General features: G+C 38.7%; 1 protein-coding gene across 7 annotated transcripts in view; it reads right to left on the bottom strand.

Moving 5' to 3' along the window:
* Positions 1 to 17519, bottom strand: part of CEP78 (centrosomal protein 78) — a 35377-nt gene extending 17858 nt beyond the window's left edge. The window contains exons 1-11 of one of the 7 annotated variants that reach the window (XM_017543273.2): positions 16966 to 17519; positions 13346 to 13518; positions 13178 to 13250; positions 12027 to 12130; positions 10196 to 10370; positions 7425 to 7538; positions 5957 to 6021; positions 5451 to 5562; positions 4065 to 4082; positions 2102 to 2237; positions 575 to 620 (exon numbers count right to left, since the gene is read on the bottom strand). In XM_017543273.2, the coding sequence (XP_017398762.1) occupies positions 575 to 620; positions 2102 to 2237; positions 4065 to 4082; positions 5451 to 5562; positions 5957 to 6021; positions 7425 to 7538; positions 10196 to 10370; positions 12027 to 12130; positions 13178 to 13250; positions 13346 to 13518; positions 16966 to 17218 (1269 nt within the window). In that variant the 5' untranslated portion in view covers positions 17219 to 17519. Of the gene's footprint in view, positions 1 to 574; positions 621 to 2101; positions 2241 to 4064; positions 4083 to 5450; positions 5563 to 5956; positions 6022 to 7424; positions 7539 to 10195; positions 10371 to 12026; positions 12131 to 13177; positions 13251 to 13345; positions 13519 to 16965 lie in introns of all 7 variants that reach the window. The other 6 variants (XM_017543266.2, XM_017543269.2, XM_017543267.2 and 3 more) reach the window with 6 other exon arrangements.
* Positions 17520 to 17866: the final 347 nt, after the last annotated feature.

Below are 17866 nucleotides of genomic sequence, written 5' to 3'. Positions count from 1 at the left end.
AAAAAGAAGAGTGCTGGGATACATAACTATGTAGAACAGACGTCACGAGAATACAGTATCTACTGCAAGCAATAAATCCTGAAGTACCTGAAAATTCTAGATGGTAGAATGACATGCATACCCCTACTTTTGGCTATGCAAGAGGCAGTATGGACACACAGATGCTCCTTCATCTCAGTAATGCTTTCTTTTACAGAGAAATTACAGTCTCTAAAAATAACTGAAAAGGAGAAACTGATACTCTGATAGAATTGGCTTCCTCTAACACCATGATGCAGCTCCATGTGTTGGGTGAGAAACAGTGGTCAAATTTGTTTCGCTGGGGGCAACAGCTGATTTGTGGACCCAGAGAAATGACTTCCTTGTCTACAGATGAAACCACAAGGCCTCCATTGTGTGACATATCCACATGACTATACTGTGGCACTAGGAAATCCCAGAAAATTTTAAATGAATTTACTTCAGGGAGGGAAATGTTTTTGTAAGACTCTATTCAATTTAAAAAGCACAGAGAATGATCTTCCACCCTTCCCATTCCAACCCCCTACATATTATAAACATGGCAACTACGTACCTGCAACTGATTATATATGTCACGTGTTTTGATTAATGGGAAACCCCTAAAGAGATATCGATAAATTAAGTTATATTTTGATGTAAATACACCACCAGCTAACACTAGGTAATAACACTTGCTAGTATTATGTACACTATCTATACATAACTATATAAAAATAAATAACCTCAAAATAAGGGCCTGCAAAGCTCTGCTATGGAAAAAAATTGAACAATTTAGCAGAATGGCTTTGGGATAAGTCTCTGAAGATGCATTTCGTTCTTATGTTTAGGGTGGTTGAGATTTCCAATCTAGCTTCTTTATCTGGTGATGTTAATCGTTCTCTAATTTACAACTCCTTGTGACCAAGATGAGACTTGAAATTAAAAAGTATTTCTTTTGAGATGGAGTTTCACTCTTGTTACCCAGGCTGGAGTGCAATGGCGCGACCTTGGCTCACTGCAACCTCCGCCTCCTGGGTTCAGGTAATTCTCCTGCCTCAGCCTCCTGAGTAGCTGGGATTACAGGCACGCGCCACCATGCCCAGCTAATTTTTTGTATTTTTAGTAGAGACGGGGTTTCACCATGGTGACCAGGATGGTCTCGATCTTTTGATCTCATGATCCACCCGCCTCGGCCTCCCAAAGTGCTGAGATTACAGGCGTGAGCCACCGCGCCCAGCCCGAAATTAAAAAGTATTTCAAGAAGATATAAAACTGCATAAACAGAAGTGTATGGACTGGGGCCTCAATATTATAGTTAATGCAATAATAATTCACATTACCAGTTGTGAAATAAGTATAGTCATCAGTTGCCTAATAAAAATTATACATATTCCATTTAATCTGAGCAATTGAACAGATATTTTACACAGTACCTATTTCCAGTTCTGGGTAAAATCAATTCTCTTTGTTTTCTTAAGCAATTGTTAATCCCCAATTTCTTGAATACTAAAAGTCAGTCATTTGAAAATTATTTGTAGTAATCTAATTCATTTACTAAGCCTAAAATTATAGTACAATAATTTTAAAAGACTTTTTTGACAAAAATTACTATGAATAGCTATCTTCTAGGTAACTAGCTAAAACTAGTTATATCTGGTTTGATTCACTAAAATGAGAGGCTAGTTAGCTGAGTTAGATTAAGTATAATCAACACTTCCCATCCATTTTGCATTGAACTATTTCCTATGCTTTACAATGCCCACATTCTTAAATATCCAAATTCCTATTTCTGTTCTATAGGGCTTGGTTTAACTGCACGTGCTTTAAATGAAACCTCTTCTCACCTGCACAATTGTAGATAATTTCAGTTTCCTCTGGGCTCCCACAGGGATACAGCTTGTTGTGACACTTAATCACTTGAAACCCTAATTAGAATCATTTTTTGTTTTTCTTCCTTAAAGGATTCATGAGGCAGAAGCCATATATGAGTCATTTTTACCCTACAGATACAAGTGGAGAACTCTCACATAATAGAAGCGACAAAATAAATAATTCTGAATCCCATTTTTATCCTAAAAGATAGGAAATAAAAATACCCTACCTGTTCCTTTTTGCACGTGCTGCAGTACGCCATGGCAAGAAACCAGACACACCAGGTGGTAGAGGTGCGGGCGCATAATATTCTTTACCAAAGGAGTGTTTTCTGCCACTACTTACAGGTTTCTTTGTAGCCAATCCTACTTGAGAAAAGAATCAAGATGCATTAAAGGTCTACAGATTAATTAGCACATGTGCATGCTCTTACAAGAATACAAATGTGCACTTGACAATGACACCAAGGCCATTAAAACAGGATCAATTTGTAAATATCTTTTTACATGGGCCAGTAATGTTTTAAAAATATAAGATGTCTATAGTAACGAGTTATCACTTAAACTAAAATAAAAGCTGAATATATGAGACATGCAGAGCACGAAAAAGTAAATAAAGCCTGTAACCCAAAGAATGAAAGATTATATGTGACACATTTCATTATGTATCATGCAGAAATATTAAGTTATTAAATCTCAGAACATTTTTGGCACCTGAAACTCAAGGACAGAACATAGATACACTCATGACTCCTACCAAACAACCTTCTGAATTGGCCCAAAATTTCAATCTGAGATTAATTTTATCATGTAAAAAATTATCAAAGTTGTAAGACTGAAGGTAGCTCGGTGGTAGGTGAGTCAATGTTGCCCGCCTATAAGTCTGTTGACCTTCAGTGCTCATTTGGTTTTACAGAACACAAAGAAACAAAAGATAAAAGAATGAAATGTAAAGTCTTACCCTACATTTCAATAAGTAAAGTCAAGTATCTTTGTGCAAAATACTTGGTAGCAAAAGCTAGACCTACCTATTAATACTTTATTTAAAACAAATAATGTATTAAAATTCACATTTAAATATAGAATTGCTTCTGATATCACTGAAAACAAAGAATACAGGTTTATTAAAATGGTTATATTTATCCTTCCAATCTATTTTACTATGTAAGATCTACTTTAGCAGCATTAGAACAGCATCTACAAGAACATGTAGGTAGTAATACAGGACAAATATTTCCCAGTGTAATTTATTGATAATCATCACCACATGGTGCTATGGAATTTCTCTAGACAAATTTATATACCTCTTAAAATATACAGGAGCTCTGTTCATTGTGTGCTGTTTTTACTATAATTATCCTCAAAAAATGTTCCTGTGCATTGTTTGTATGTGTAGAAAGTATTTGTTTGTTTGTTTGTTTGTTTTGAGACGGGGTTTCGCTCTTGTTGCCCAGGCTGGAGTGCAATGGCGTGATCTCGGCTCACCGCAACCTCCGCCTCCTGGGTTCAGGTAATTCTCCTGCCTCAGCCTCCTGAGTAGCTGAGATTACAGGCCCACGCCACCATGCCCAGCTAATTTTTTTGTATTTTTAGTAGAGACGGGGTTTCACCATGTTGACCAGGATGGTCTCGATCTCTTGACCTTGTGATCCACCCGCCTCAGCCTCCCAAAGTGCTGGGATTACAGGTGTGAGCCATCGTGCCCGGCCTGTTTGTTTTTCTTGAAGATGGACTCTTGCTCCATTACCCAGGCTGGGGTTCAACGGCACAATCTTGGCTCACTGCAACCTCTGCCTTCCAGGTTCAAGCAGTTCTCTTGCCTCAGCCACCCGAGTAGCTGGGATTACAGGTGCACGCTATCACACCTGGCTAAATTTTTGTATTTTAGTAGAGAAAAGGTTACCCAGGCTGGTCTCAAACTCCTGAGCTCAGGCAGTCCGCCTGCCACGGCCTCCCAAAGTGCTGGGATTACAGGTGTGAGCCATGGCACCCAGCCACAAATATAAACTGTAATTAAAACCAAACTAATTTACTTATCTTGTTAGGAGATGATGAAAAAATTATAGTGAAAGTTCCTGTCTTCTTTCTGCACAAATAACTGAAATATGAATATGACATAATCTATATAAATTATATAACCCCTATACTCACTGATACCTATTAAATATACAGCCAGACATTGATTTGGCTTACCTCTATGTCTCCAAATAACTGAGGCAAATACAAAAAAAGCCCAAGAAATAAAGTTACTCTTAAAATGCCTCAGTGAGCTTGCAAACTTCAGTCACATTTCCAATTTCTTTAATCATGCTAAGAAAAAATATTTTGTTTTTTTATTCTCATTCAATGATTTCCTATTATGTACAACTAGCTACTAAAATTACAACATTTCTAATATGTTTTATGTTTTATGTCAAATTGTTTTATATCTTAGCCATTTTTAAGCATACAGTTCAGTGATGTTAAGTCAAATTATATCTTAAAAAATTTCAAGTAGCATCCAAATAAAAGATTATCCTGGTGTTAATTATTCGGTGATCTTAATGTACAGGGTATGTAACTAAAGTCACCACAAACCTTTCTCCGTGATTATAAACATAAAACATTTATTTTGTTTCCTCTGTATTAGTGTTCCTGGTTTTACCCTTTCAAAATTCAAAGTTACTAACAAGAAAAGGTCACTTTCACATTAGACTTGGCTTAACTTATTCCACTGTCACTCATTCTTATCATTAAAAAAAGGCTACTTATAACTAAAGATAATGTGTTCTAGAAAACAAAACTTAAAGACTCTTTAAAAACAATACAAAAATATCAGAACTAGATTATACCAAATTTATATATTCAGGAGAATGTGAAATTTATGCCATTAGCTGTAAGGAGTTTTATAAAGATTTTTTTCATTACCCTTGGTCACAAAATTATAGATAACTTCAAAATTCTAGACTAAATATTATTCGGCAGATTAAATAAACAATAAATCTCAAACAATAAGGGAATGTGTGTCTAAAATGTTCCGTCTCTGGTTAATAAATTTACCTGCAGTATTATTTAATGAGGATTACATACATTTTAAGGTTTTTCATCATTGAAAGAAGCAAGGTATTACCTGATTCAACAACTTTGGGTAAGAATTTGCAAGGAAGGAGGAGGAAACAAAGGGAAAAAAAATGGAACTGGGAAAAATTTTGTTTTCTATAGTATGAAAGGCTAATTTTTCATTAACAACAATAACAAAAATCATACAAAAGCACTGCTATACTGTCATCAAAGTGCATCCCAAATTTCAATTACAAAGTATCAAAAGTAATCATCAATCAGAAAACATAGCCAAAATGATGAATATTGTATGAAAAACAAACAAGGGTAATTTTAAAAAATTACCTAGCATCCCTTTCCTAATGATTCATTTACTATTTCTACATTCCATAAATTCTCATAGTCTTATCAGAACAATTATAGCCCTCATAATATGCATGAAGTCAATATTGGTTGTTACTGTCAATAGTACACAATGAGAAGAGATTTTAACACACTAGAACATTAGTAGCATTCAAAAGCCAAGGCAGAAAAGGTTACCAATTCTAATAGTAGCTTTTCCTTTGTAACCGCTTCCTAGAATTATAGTTCTCTTTTTCTGTTTCACAGTTTTGGATGGTTCCTTCACTGATGGAGAAGTTATCCACTGGTACTAGGAAAGAATAAATACTCCATTTCAGTTATAGGTCATTTATGAGGGCTTGATCTTAAATGGAAATTTTTAAGATATTCTAAGTTAATAAATGGTTTATAATCAGCAATTCTGGGACTCTAAAGAATCATATGGTATTTACAAAAATAGAAAAGACATTTGATTTGACTGAAAATTTAAGATGGCAGAAAAGTGCCTTAATAGTTTCATTTTATTAAAAACAGACAAAAAACTGGGCACAGTGGTATATACCAATAATCTTAGCTACCTAGGAGGCTGGGAAGGGGGAAGATTGCTTGAGCTCAGGAGTTCGAGGCCAGGCTGGGCAAGACAGTAGTGAAGGAAAACAACAATAAAAGAGAAATTCTTTCTGGAGGAATAAAACATGATATACCTCTGATTTAGCACTCCTTCCATTCTGGAGAACTTTTTTGATAACTGCTTTCATCATAGAATGATCTAAAGTAAAATAAAATTGAAATTACAGTAATTGCTTCCCAATGAGTGGCTATTCCCATTTAAAAACAAAAGCCAACTAATTATTGCTTTTCCCATGAAATTAAATATAAATTCCATATAACATAATTATATACCTTTTCCCCCTTTCAGTATTCGAACTTCTTCCTCAAAAACAAAATAAAGTATGCCAACACACATATTGTCCCTATTGACTACTATTTTGGCAGCAGCAAAGATCAAATCTAAACACTTTGGAACTAAAGCAGCTTTAGATACCTCTACATAGGAAATCAAAAGCCTAGATACCTGTCCAGATACTTAGATGCCTAAAAGGAGCCTAACATACCCAAATCAAAGTCATGATGTGTCCCCAAAGCTGCTCTTCTCGATAGCCTCCTTTTCTCTACAAATGGTACCACCCAGTTGTATGCCAAATCATCTGAGACTTTAAAAAAAATTACTATTTCCTTTATATCCCAAAAGTCTTGTTAGCTACACCTTGCTTCAACTACTTTTTACCACCTCCAACCTTCCACCCTAAGCGAAGCCATAGCCATCTCTAACTCCGATCAGTGTGAGTCTCCTAACTGGTCTCCCTCTCCCTTATAGCCCCCTACAAGTCTATTCTCCACACCAAGTCGTCTGAATTACTACTTGGAAAATAACCCTTACCAGCTCAAAATCCTCCCATGGTTTTCATCTCATTTAGAATTCTCTAAGTCCTCACTGTGACTTTCAAACCTTACAAGATCAGGCCCCTGGCTAGTTGTCTGACTTCATAGGATACCAGGCTCTTCCTTACTCAGTACTCCAACCATGTTGGCCTTCTTGCTTTTCCTTAAATACTCCATCCACCCTACCACCTATGTACCTACATATTCATTGCTTCCTCATCCTGGAATGTACTTTATCTGCATCTTCCATGGCTTGTTCCTCTCTTAATCAGGTCTCCGCTCAAATGTCACTTTTTTAGTGAAGCCGTCCCCTAACAAACCTACCTAATATAGCCCCACCTGCCCCCATCTATCTTCTTACCTTAAGGTATTTTTGCACTTCCTACCATATAAATTACATTACCTATCTGAGCTCTGATATCACTCCCCCACTAGAATGTAAGCTCTATGAGAGCAAGGCTGTTTACTGCTATATGTTTGGTGCCTAAACCAGTATCTAGCAGATAAAAGTATTCAAAAATTACTTGTCAAATCAACAAATGAATGAAATACTATTTCCAAGAATTCGGAAGTTCCACAAGAAGAAAATAACACACTTAGTGGAAGTAAATTTATTATCTAGGTTCACTCCCATTCAGAGTAGCAATCAAGAGCAACTTAAGTATAACTCTTTTCATCAGTAAATTATCTACTAAAAACATATGAAAGTGCAAGACTGTAGCGACATACCAATGAGTGGATTTTTTCTTATATCCAGAATGACCAGAGTTCTATTGGTTTCAAGGGCCTCTAGCAAAGCCTTTGCTCCTTCATTGGTAAGGCCACACTGTTGCAGGTCAAGAGCTTTTGATGAAAGACAAAGGGTCACTTGTTAATTCCATACAGATTTAACATACAGACAACTCCCACTTATTAATGCTAGGAAGACTACTGCCCAAGACTACTCATGGCCAGTTTTTAATCTTGGGTAATGAAAAAATAAAAATAGAAAAGCATATGCATACACATAGTCCAAAAAAGAAACCCTCTTCTTGGATGTGCCATGATTATCTTCCCTTGAGTACCAATAAATTACTCAACACATTTTACAATTATGGAGCTGAAAAACAACTCTATATAAAACATCACAGAATATCTGTTCACAATTAGGAAGGATGCTAGTGACAGTGTAAACCTCATAGGCAAAAACTGGGTGGAGCTCAGAAATTGCACTAGATTCACCTTCAAACTCAAATTCAAACTCGAAATGACTTAAGAAATTACATTAAAAAGGGAAAAGAAAATAGAAAAATGTAAAATCTGTTAGTTTTAGAATAAAAATGACAAAGAAAGAACACTAAGGGGATAGAAATAATGAATCCAAATAATGTGTGAATAGAGATTACACACTAAAAACCTATCAGGAAAAAATGATGGTCAAGAACTCTCCCTCAAGTAAAAGGTTAAAGAACTAAACAAATGCTCATGAATATTAGTAACACTGAGGTTAAACAATCTACTCATTTAAACCCAAAAGGATTATCACAAAAGTACAGGTATAAAAAAAGACTACATCAGAGCAAAAGCACCATGTATACCATTACATTCAAATAACTGAAGTGTTTCAAAACCCCATGTTATCATGTTATGGACTACATGCTTGTATTCCCCAAAAATATATATTAAAACCCTAACCCCCAACAGGGTAGTATTAGGAAGTGGGGCCTTTGAGAGATAATTAGGTTCAGTTGAGGTCTTGAGAGCAGAGCCCTTATCATGGGATTAGTGTTCTTCTAAGAAAAAAATGAGACTAGAGCTCTCTCTCGCCGCCATTTCAGGATACAAAAGCCTTCCATAAGCTAGGAAGAATGCCCTCACCTCACACCTGTCTATTGGCAGCTGGATTCTGGACTTCCCAGTCTCCAGAACTGTGAGAAATAAATGTCTTCTCTTTAAGTCACCCAGGATATAATTCTGTTATATGCTTCTGTAACAGAATATCAGAGAATATACCATGAAGCCCTAACTAAGACACCAAAAGACACACAGAAATAAGTCAGATACATGGATCTGATAGAATATGGTACTACCTTCACAAATTCTTACTGCAGAAGAATGAGCATAGGATATAATTATCCAACTAGCCAAATTAATAAAAATAGCCAGGAAATCTCACTAGTAAATCAAATGAGTATAAACTACAACAATTAAATATGATTATGCTTCTATCAGATTGGTGAACGTCACATTTAAAAAAAAACCTTTAAAATGTGCAGACTCTGTTAACACAGCAACTCTCCTTCTAAGAATTTACCAGAAGGAAATAATAAGAGACATGGGCAAGGACATGTATCAAAGTACTGTTTGTAACAATGAAAAATTGGAAATAGCTTATATATCTCAAAGGAATGGATAAGCTAAGTGCACTATGGCATATTAACATAATGGAACTCTGAACAGGCACTAAAAATTGTGGGGTAAATGTAAATTTATTGATTTAAAATACACTATACTGAGTGAAAAAAGTTGTAAAATTCAGAGAGCAGTCTCATTTGCATTAAAAAAGAAAAAGCAGGGTATTTCTCATTTTTGTAAAGTTTAAGGTTTTAAAACAGACACAATCCAGTATTTATGAGACTATAATACAGCACAGCATTTCTGGAAGGAAATTTGGTGACATGCATCAAAAGTTTTTAAGAGATATATTATACTGATTTACTCAACTTTAGTAATTTATCCTATAGAATTAACTTCAGGCTGGGCACAGTGGCTTGTGCCTGTAATCCCAGCACTTTGGGAGGCCAAGGCAAGAGGATTGTTTGAGCCCAGGAGTTTAAGACCAGCCTAGGCAACACAGCAAGACCCTGTCTCTACAAAAATACAAAAAATTAGCCAGCCATGGTGGTGTGCACCTGTAGTCCCAGCTACTCAAGAGGGTGAAGTGGGAGGATACTTGAGCCAAGAGTTTAAGTCTACAGTGAGCAATGATTACACCACTGAACTCCAGCCTGGGCAACAGAGCAAGACCTTGTTTTTTTAAAAAAAGTAAGTTCAATGGACACAGAGATGTATGCATAAGGAGTTTACCACAGAGTTGTTTATAATAGAGGAAAAGCACAAACTGTCTATCAAATAGCAGGGAATTAAACTAGCATCAGTGTAATAGAGTACTACATGATACATCATTAAATGAAAAAAGCAGAGTTACAAAATGGTAAGTGCACTACAGTTCTGTTCTTGTAACTCTAAGCACACAAATATATCTGCAGGGAAAAAAAATACTGAAAGTATACACACCAAAATGAACAATTTATCTCTAGGCATTGAGTTCATAGGCAGTAATTTTTTTTTTGGTTACTTGGTATTTTGTATAAAAAATACATGTAACTTTTATAAAGGCTTAAAAGGAAAAAAAACCTATTAGAAAAAAGGAGGCTTTTAAAAAACCTTAGGACAACATTATGGTGCCAAGAGTTCAGCATATTTAATATCAAAAAATTCAATATTTTCATTTAAATTACCTCTCAGCCATAAATCCTCACTGAGAGAGTCTGCAAAAGCACTCGCACCTAGGTCACCAATGAGTGTGTTGCAATTCAATGTGATGCGCCGTAAGCCAGCCATACAGTCAAGATCGGGTCTCCTATAGCGAAGACTCTCAGCCCAGGTTTCTTCATGCCTTCTCATGGTCTGATACTTCAAAGATTTAATAAGATGAAATTAATACACTTGGATAAAGAAATAGGAACACTGAAAGGAACTAAATACGGCTGATTACATCAGAGCTTTATACACACACCAAGTACATATACCAGGAGGGTTAATCTGAGAGACTGATTAAACTGATTTTGATTAAGGAGTCCAGTGACCCAGACTCTAGTCTGCCACTGACTAGCTGTGTGACCCTAACCACTAATAACCTGTTACTGATTACTTTATGTAAACTGATAAGTCAGTTAACTTCTAATAATTTTATTTTCTTTATGCCAAGTGAAAGTATTGGTTCTAAATTCTATCATTGCTAAGCCTCTAAATTATATCATTCTGTTCTCTAGTGGTCTCTAAATACTTGACTGGCCATCCCACAAGTAAACATTTAACATGTATGTTATGTATTAATAAACTATAAACAAGGAGTTCAATATACATATTTTATGCATATTATAAACCAAAGAGAAACAAAATATTTTTTAAATGATATAAAAACAAATATAGAGGTTAATATTTTCTTCTGTTAACCTAAGGGATCTCACATATTTCTAAGCGAATACACACCAAATTTAGAGGCCTGGAATATACAAAGCCAGGTTGATATGCCTTAGGAAATTGGTGGGTTGAATTTTAACCACAGGTATTATCTTAAAGGCATAGTCAATTCTCTACATCCATAAAGTAAATTTTGGTAACAGGGAATACTGATTTTAAGAGAAAAAAAATCTTATTACATTCTAAACCAACAAAAGATTCAAAGCTCCTATGACTCTGTCAAATGAAAATTGTGTCATTTTCTATTCAGAATGACTGTATAAAAGCAATAAGAGGAAATAACAGCAAACACTTAAGATAGCCAGGCACTATTTTGTATACATTAGTTCATTAAATCCTCAGAATGATAGAGACAGTAGGTTTTCTTATTATACACGTTTGATGGATGAGAAAACTGAGGCACAGAGAGGTTAAGTAATTTGCCCATGGTCACAAGTTATTAAATGGGAGAGAGCCTGGGTTTTAAACTAGGCCATCTGGCTTCAGAATCCACACTCTTAACCATTATCTATCCCGTGGAGAGTGGGCTTTCACTGTAAAGGCCCCAAAATAAACATTTTCAGCTTTGTGGGTCACACAGTTTATTTTGCAACTACTCAACTCTCCTAGTATAGGGTGGAAATAGCAATAGTTAGTATGTAAACAAATGGGCATGACTATGTTTCAAAAACTTTATTTACAAAAATAGGTGATAGGCTAGATTTGGTCCACAGGCCATAGTTTGACTACCCTTGATCTATACCATCAAATTACTAAAAAAGGCTTCATGTCAAATTAGTATGTAATTTTATCCTAAATATAGTAGTTATGACCACTATAAAGTTGTTAAGGCACCTTTAAAATTACTGTTTTACACACCATATTTACAGAAAAACATTACTATATTTTAAGTCTCCTGTTTCTAAGATTAAGCATACTACCTTTACTAAATGGTAGAATCCAAGGCTGAAAATTGGACACGTTCTTTAAACAAAGCTGCAATCCTCGTATGTATCAAAAGACAAAAATAACTGCTGTCTTGTAACAAAATATTAATGTGCAGCAATCATATAACACACTTTCATGAAAGTTGGAACATAAAGTTACCTTTAAGATCTTGGCCATGTGATCTGCTCCCTGCCATGTCAGATTACATCCTGTGAAGTTAACTGTCTTAAGAGTGATAGAGTTCTTTATACCTTGACAAATAACTAAAATGAAAAAAAATCACACACACATAGAATAAGATGAAGAGTCTATACAACCCAGTCAAACTTGATTTATTTGCTCATCTTGTATCTTTTCTAGTTTATAGTTGCAGTCTTAAAATCACTATCTACAATCTACCAAAGCAACTGATAGATTGGTACATTCTATGTACCATAAAATATGTCAGTAACAAAGAGCTACTCCATTTTATAGCAATAGTTCAATTCTACTTAGATGCTAAAATTGAATAGACTGAATATTGCCACCTTACTCCCAACCACACAGTGCAGTTCTATATATGTTTTGAGACATCTGAAAGAAAAAACATAAAACTCTTCCTATTTTCATTTCCAACAGCAGACCTCAACCTGTTATCAATTAACAATTTGGTGTCAACTACAAACACAGAATTTATTAGGTGCTATACTAGAGCATCTAACATACTAGAAGAATACAAGACAGAGGACTTCAAACTCTCTGATCCCTCAAACTGAAATACAGGCTTCCTTATCCCTCCAGACCACTATTACACACAATGAACCCATATCAAGACTTCAGGATCCCAACCAATAGTCATCTTCTGTGATTATTTTCATGACCCCCACCCCCTTCCCCACTGAGTTTGCCAGCCTTTTATATGTTCCTATATAGCACTTTGCTTATATTTCCTATTTTGGAACATATCACAGTACATTAAAGTTGACTGTATATATGTTTTAACTATTTAAAATAATGATTTTTCTCTTTATATCTTGCTATTTCCTCCCCATAAATATTTCTTGAAGAGAACCCCTAAAAGGTGAACAAACACAAAAAACAGAATACCAGATGGTATTTGTGTGGTCTGTGGTTTAACACAAACTTAAGTAAAGTTAGTTCAGATTATATTCAGCATGCCAAGCTTTCATGGTAGACTTGAGACTGGACCAAGGTTTGAAAAAGCACATGAGGCAGTAGTAAGAGAAAGGTACAGATGGGAATTAGCACAGCATGTAGGGAAACATGAAACCAGCCTGATAGGACAAGAGTTAAATGAGATTTAAACCCACCTTCTAAACCTCCATCTCCAATTGGACAATTTGCAAGAGACAGGTGCACCAAAGAAGTGGATTTATTTAATCCCTTTAATGAGGGAGAAAAGTTAAAAATGTTACTGAGGTTTTTCTCCTCCAAAAGCAACTATCAAATGTTTACAGGCCAAATTAGAGAATGCTTACCTTTGCTAAAATAGTTAAATCCCTCTCTCTCAGAATCAGTCCATTTAGCTCCAGGTTCTTTAGCACATTTGATATACTTAAACAGCCTTTAAGAGCTTTACACAACTGGAAGCTCACATCTTTGCATCTTATTGCAGGAACACGACTTCTGCAAACTTTATTTATGTCAGAACCTAAAACAAAGATAAAGGAAAGTTAGTGACTTCAATCCTACAATTTATCATTTAAAAACATCTGCTCTGTGCTAAGATATAGAAATGACCCATGTCCTTAAAGTCCTCTTAATGACAGACACATGTAAACTCAAGCCACATGAGATACACACAAACTACATACATAGAGGTTCTTATGGAAGCAAAGAAGTTGCACTGAAAGGATGGCTTCAAGATAACCCTGAAGCTGAATCTAGAAAGATGAGAATGACAACATGGGGTCAGAGTGGGTGATGCACTAACCAGAGGGAGCAGCATGAGCAAACGCATCTAAGCCTGACACCTGCCAGGCACTGGAAAACTGCAGGTAGAGATGACTAAAGCCGAGGTATAGCAGGAAGAGTCAGAAATTTACAGAGGCAGACAGAAGCAAGCCTGGAAGAGCTGGCTATTACCTCACAGGTGATGAATTCCAGGGCTACCACTGACATATTAAGAGTACTCCTAGTAGGTTAGAAAAATGTACCTCACTACTGGAGGACAAAAGAGATCAAGGAAATGAGAAAAAGCTCCTCTTCCTCAAGATGAACTAACCCCAGGTTTGACAGAACACAGCTGGGATTTCAATGCCTCTGTGCAGAACACAAGCTGTGAAACTAATACACACTGGTCCTGTGTGGGCATGCCACTTTAAGCATATCTTTTCCTTTTAGAAAGATCACTTGAACCAAAGAAAGCAGATGAACTGAGGGGCAGCAAAACTAGCTAGGAGCTTTTGCAATAGTCCAGGTAAAATGTAATTAAGGATGCACAAACAATTTTAACCTCCTTTTAAGGAGGTTAAAATCTACAAACTAGACTGACCAGATGCAAGAGATAAAGAAGGTTCAGTGAAGAATATCTGAAGAGAAATGGTCTATAATACATTTTTCTTACATTCAGTGAAAAATATTAGGCAAGATCTAGTAGGCTAGCCTTGACTTTAAGGTCTCTCCCATCTTTAATTTCTTTTGGGTCCTGTGTGTGTGTGTGTGTTGGACAGGGTCTCATTTGGTTCGTGTGTGTGTGTGTGTGTGTGTGTGTGTGTGTGTGAGGGTCATGGACAGGGTCTCATTCTGTCACCCAGGCTGGAGTACAGTGTCACAATCACAGCTTACTGTAGCCTCAACCTCCTGGGCTCAAGAGATCCACCACGTCCAGCTAATGTTTTTTACTTTTTGTAGAGACAGGGGTCTCACTGTGTTGAGAGACAGGGGTCTCACTGTGTTGAGACCAGTCACAAACTCCTGGCCTCCCAAAGTGTTGAGATTACCAGTGTGAGCCACCGTACCTGGCCTGGTTCCTGTTATTATTTAGGTTAAGTAAAGTCCCTTCAGAGGTAAAGAACAGTTCCTACGCCTGAATGAGATGTAGAAAACAACCTATTTTCAGAAGTAGATGTATTGAACTGTCCTTGTAGAAGAGATGGTGTTAACCCCAGAACCTAGAAAAGGGCTAGGCACACAACAAGTGGTCAGGTTGTTTTTAAATATATCAACAATCATTTCCTCTCCTGTATCACACACCCTCCCTCTTTCTCTCAGCTTACAAACATATTCACATCCACATCCATTTAAAAAACACCTTTCAGACCTACAATTATCTGCATCTTCTTTGTGGGTAATCTAGGTCCCTCCCATGCTTTCAAATACCTGTCCTCCCAAAAAGCCTAAATCTTGGGTCCAGATCTGCCTAGCAGACACATTTGGATGCCCCACAGGCCCCTCTTAAAACATTAAAGACAAACTGAGATCCTCTTCCCACCCCCAATCTCATTCAGCTCAGCTGTATGTCATGGAAAGATGCTGCTGTGTTTCACTTACAGATGCTGCTGTAAACTGTCACCCACATTTGCTGCCCTCCTCTTCTAACTGGTCACTCCATTCTCTTAGATACCTGAAATCTGGCCCTTCTTTTCTTTTCTTTCTTTCTTTTTTTTTTTTGAGATGGAGTTTCGCTGCTGTTGCCCAGGCTGGAGTTCAATGGCACAATCTAGGCTCACTGCAACCTCCACTTCCCGAGTTCAAGCAATTCTCCTGTCTCAGCCTGCCAAGTAGCTGGGATTACAGGCACCCACTACCACATCTGGCAAATTTTTTTTTTTTTTGTATTTTTAGTAGAGATGGGGTTTCACCATGTTGTCAGGCTGGTCTCAAACTCCTGACCTCAGGTGATCCACCTGCCTTGGCCTCCCAAAGTGTTGAGAGTACAGGCATGAGCCACAGTGCCCAGCCCCAGCCCTTTTTTCTGTACCTTAATTTGGGCCATTAGATTACAACAATTTACCCTCCTTCCAATTTTAATTTGCCTTCCATATGGAGGTTAGAGTGAGCTCCTATGGATCCATCTCATCATCCTAAAGTAGTTTCCCAAAACCTTCAGGATAAATATCCAACTCCGTGACAGGACAAAGACCCTCCCTGTTTGGCCCCCACGAGGTTTCCAGCTTCAACTCTCTCTGCTCTTTCTCAAACCTTAAATTACAGTCCTGTGCCTCAGCTTGCCATACTCTCTCCTACTTCCAAAACTTTTGCATGAACTGTTCCCCCGTTACCTAGCTAGCTTCTATAGGAAGCTGCCTCCATTATGTAAAAATTGCTAAGTGCTTGAAGGAATAACAGCATTTTATCACACATCATGGTTGACCTAACATTTTCCGAATAATCAGAGAATCTGGATCCCTAATTATACCACCTTACACTTATAAATGGCTTGTATTTGTAAAGCACTTTACACATTTCTTATATACACTTTAAAAAATGGAGTCAGGCTGGGCATGGTGGCTCTCGCCTGTAATCCCAGCACTTTGGGAGGCCGAGGAGAGCGGATCACCCGAGGTCAGGAGTTCGAGACCAGCCTGACCAACACGGTGAAATCCCGTCTCTACTAAAAATACAAAAATTAGCTGGGAGTGGTGGTGCGTGCCTGTAGTCCCAGCTACTCGGGAGGTTGAGGCAGGAGAATCGCTTGAATCTGGGAGGCGGAGGTTGCAGTGAGCCACGATCCCGTCACCGCACTCCAGCCTGGATGACAGAGTGACACAGTGTCTTAAAAAAAAAAAGAAGACAAAGGCTGACATGTATTAACTTCCTACCTGCTTAGTTCTCTATCAGGCAAATTAAGGTCATTCAATAAAATAGGTAACATCTGTCCAATGTTTAATGACGTCCCAAACTGTGCTAAGAGCTCTGCAGGCATCAGCAGCGCAGGGAATCCTAACAATAGGCACATAACCCAGGTCTCTTTATTAAGTCCACGTTACGGATGAGCACGCTCAGGCCCTAGAGACCTTAAGCGATTCACCTAGCTCGTGAGTGTCCAGGCCGCACACCCAGGCCTTTGCACACATGCCCCAGCACTGGACACCACCCACCTAAAAACCCGCTTCGCCGCACGGACTGAGGGGCCCTGGAGGCGGGAACTACAAACCTGTGTCCCCCAGCCAGGGCTGGAAGTAGCTTTTGATGGAGATCAAGGGCAGGTCTTTATTGATCTTGAGGGTGCTCAACAGAGGCTCCCAGTCCACCCCGCGGAGGCGATCTGCGTTGAAGTCCAGCACGCCCTCCCGGAGGCAGGCGCGCACGGCGGGCAGCGGCACCGAGTCCTGCAGCGCGCACAGGTACTCGTAGTGTGAGAAAAAGTCCGCCGCGCTGTCGCGGCGCAGCTTCACCGAGTCGATCATGGCCCGAGCGCGGCCTCGGGGGATGCCTGCAGCGGAGACACCGCCCGCGCCCACCCAGGAGCCCTAGGTCTCCGCCCGGCCGCCCCCGCGCCCACGGCCAGGCGGAGGCGGCGGCCCCGCACCAGGCTCAGGAACAGGGGTTAGGTCGGAAGACTTAAGGCCGGAGCCCCAGGCTAGGCCGGCCCCTCAACGCTCGGCTCCCGCACTGCCTCCCGCCCAGAGGTTCTGGCCGTTGGCGCCCGCCATACAGTCCTCCGAGGCGCGGGGTTTCAAGCCGGTGGGCGGTGCCGCGGGGCGGTGCGCGAAGACGTCAACGCGCTCGCTGTGCGTCTGCACGCAGGCCCCGCCTCCTGAAGACGGGCAAGCTGGCTGGGACCCGAGATGGTGGTCGAGTGAGTTGAGGGTTTGTGAAAGATTACTGATCTATCCGAATAAAAGCGAAATGTGTAGTTGGGCGCGGTGGCTCACGCCTGTAATCCCAGCACTTTGGGAGGCCGAGGCGGGCGGATCACGAGGCCAGGACTTCGAGACCAGCCTGGCCGACGTGGTGAAACCGGTTTCTACTGAAAATAGAAACGTTAGACGGGCGTGGTGGCGTGCGCCTGTAATCCCAGCTACGCGGGAGGCTGAGGCAGGAGAATCGCTTGA

Source organism: Cebus imitator, unplaced genomic scaffold, assembly GCF_001604975.1.
Source record: "Cebus imitator isolate Cc_AM_T3 unplaced genomic scaffold, Cebus_imitator-1.0 Scaffold150, whole genome shotgun sequence".
In the NCBI taxonomy this organism is placed as follows: domain Eukaryota; kingdom Metazoa; phylum Chordata; class Mammalia; order Primates; family Cebidae; genus Cebus; species Cebus imitator.
The sequence above is the reverse complement of the archived record's forward strand: the minus strand, read 5'-3'. Positions and strand labels throughout refer to the sequence as shown.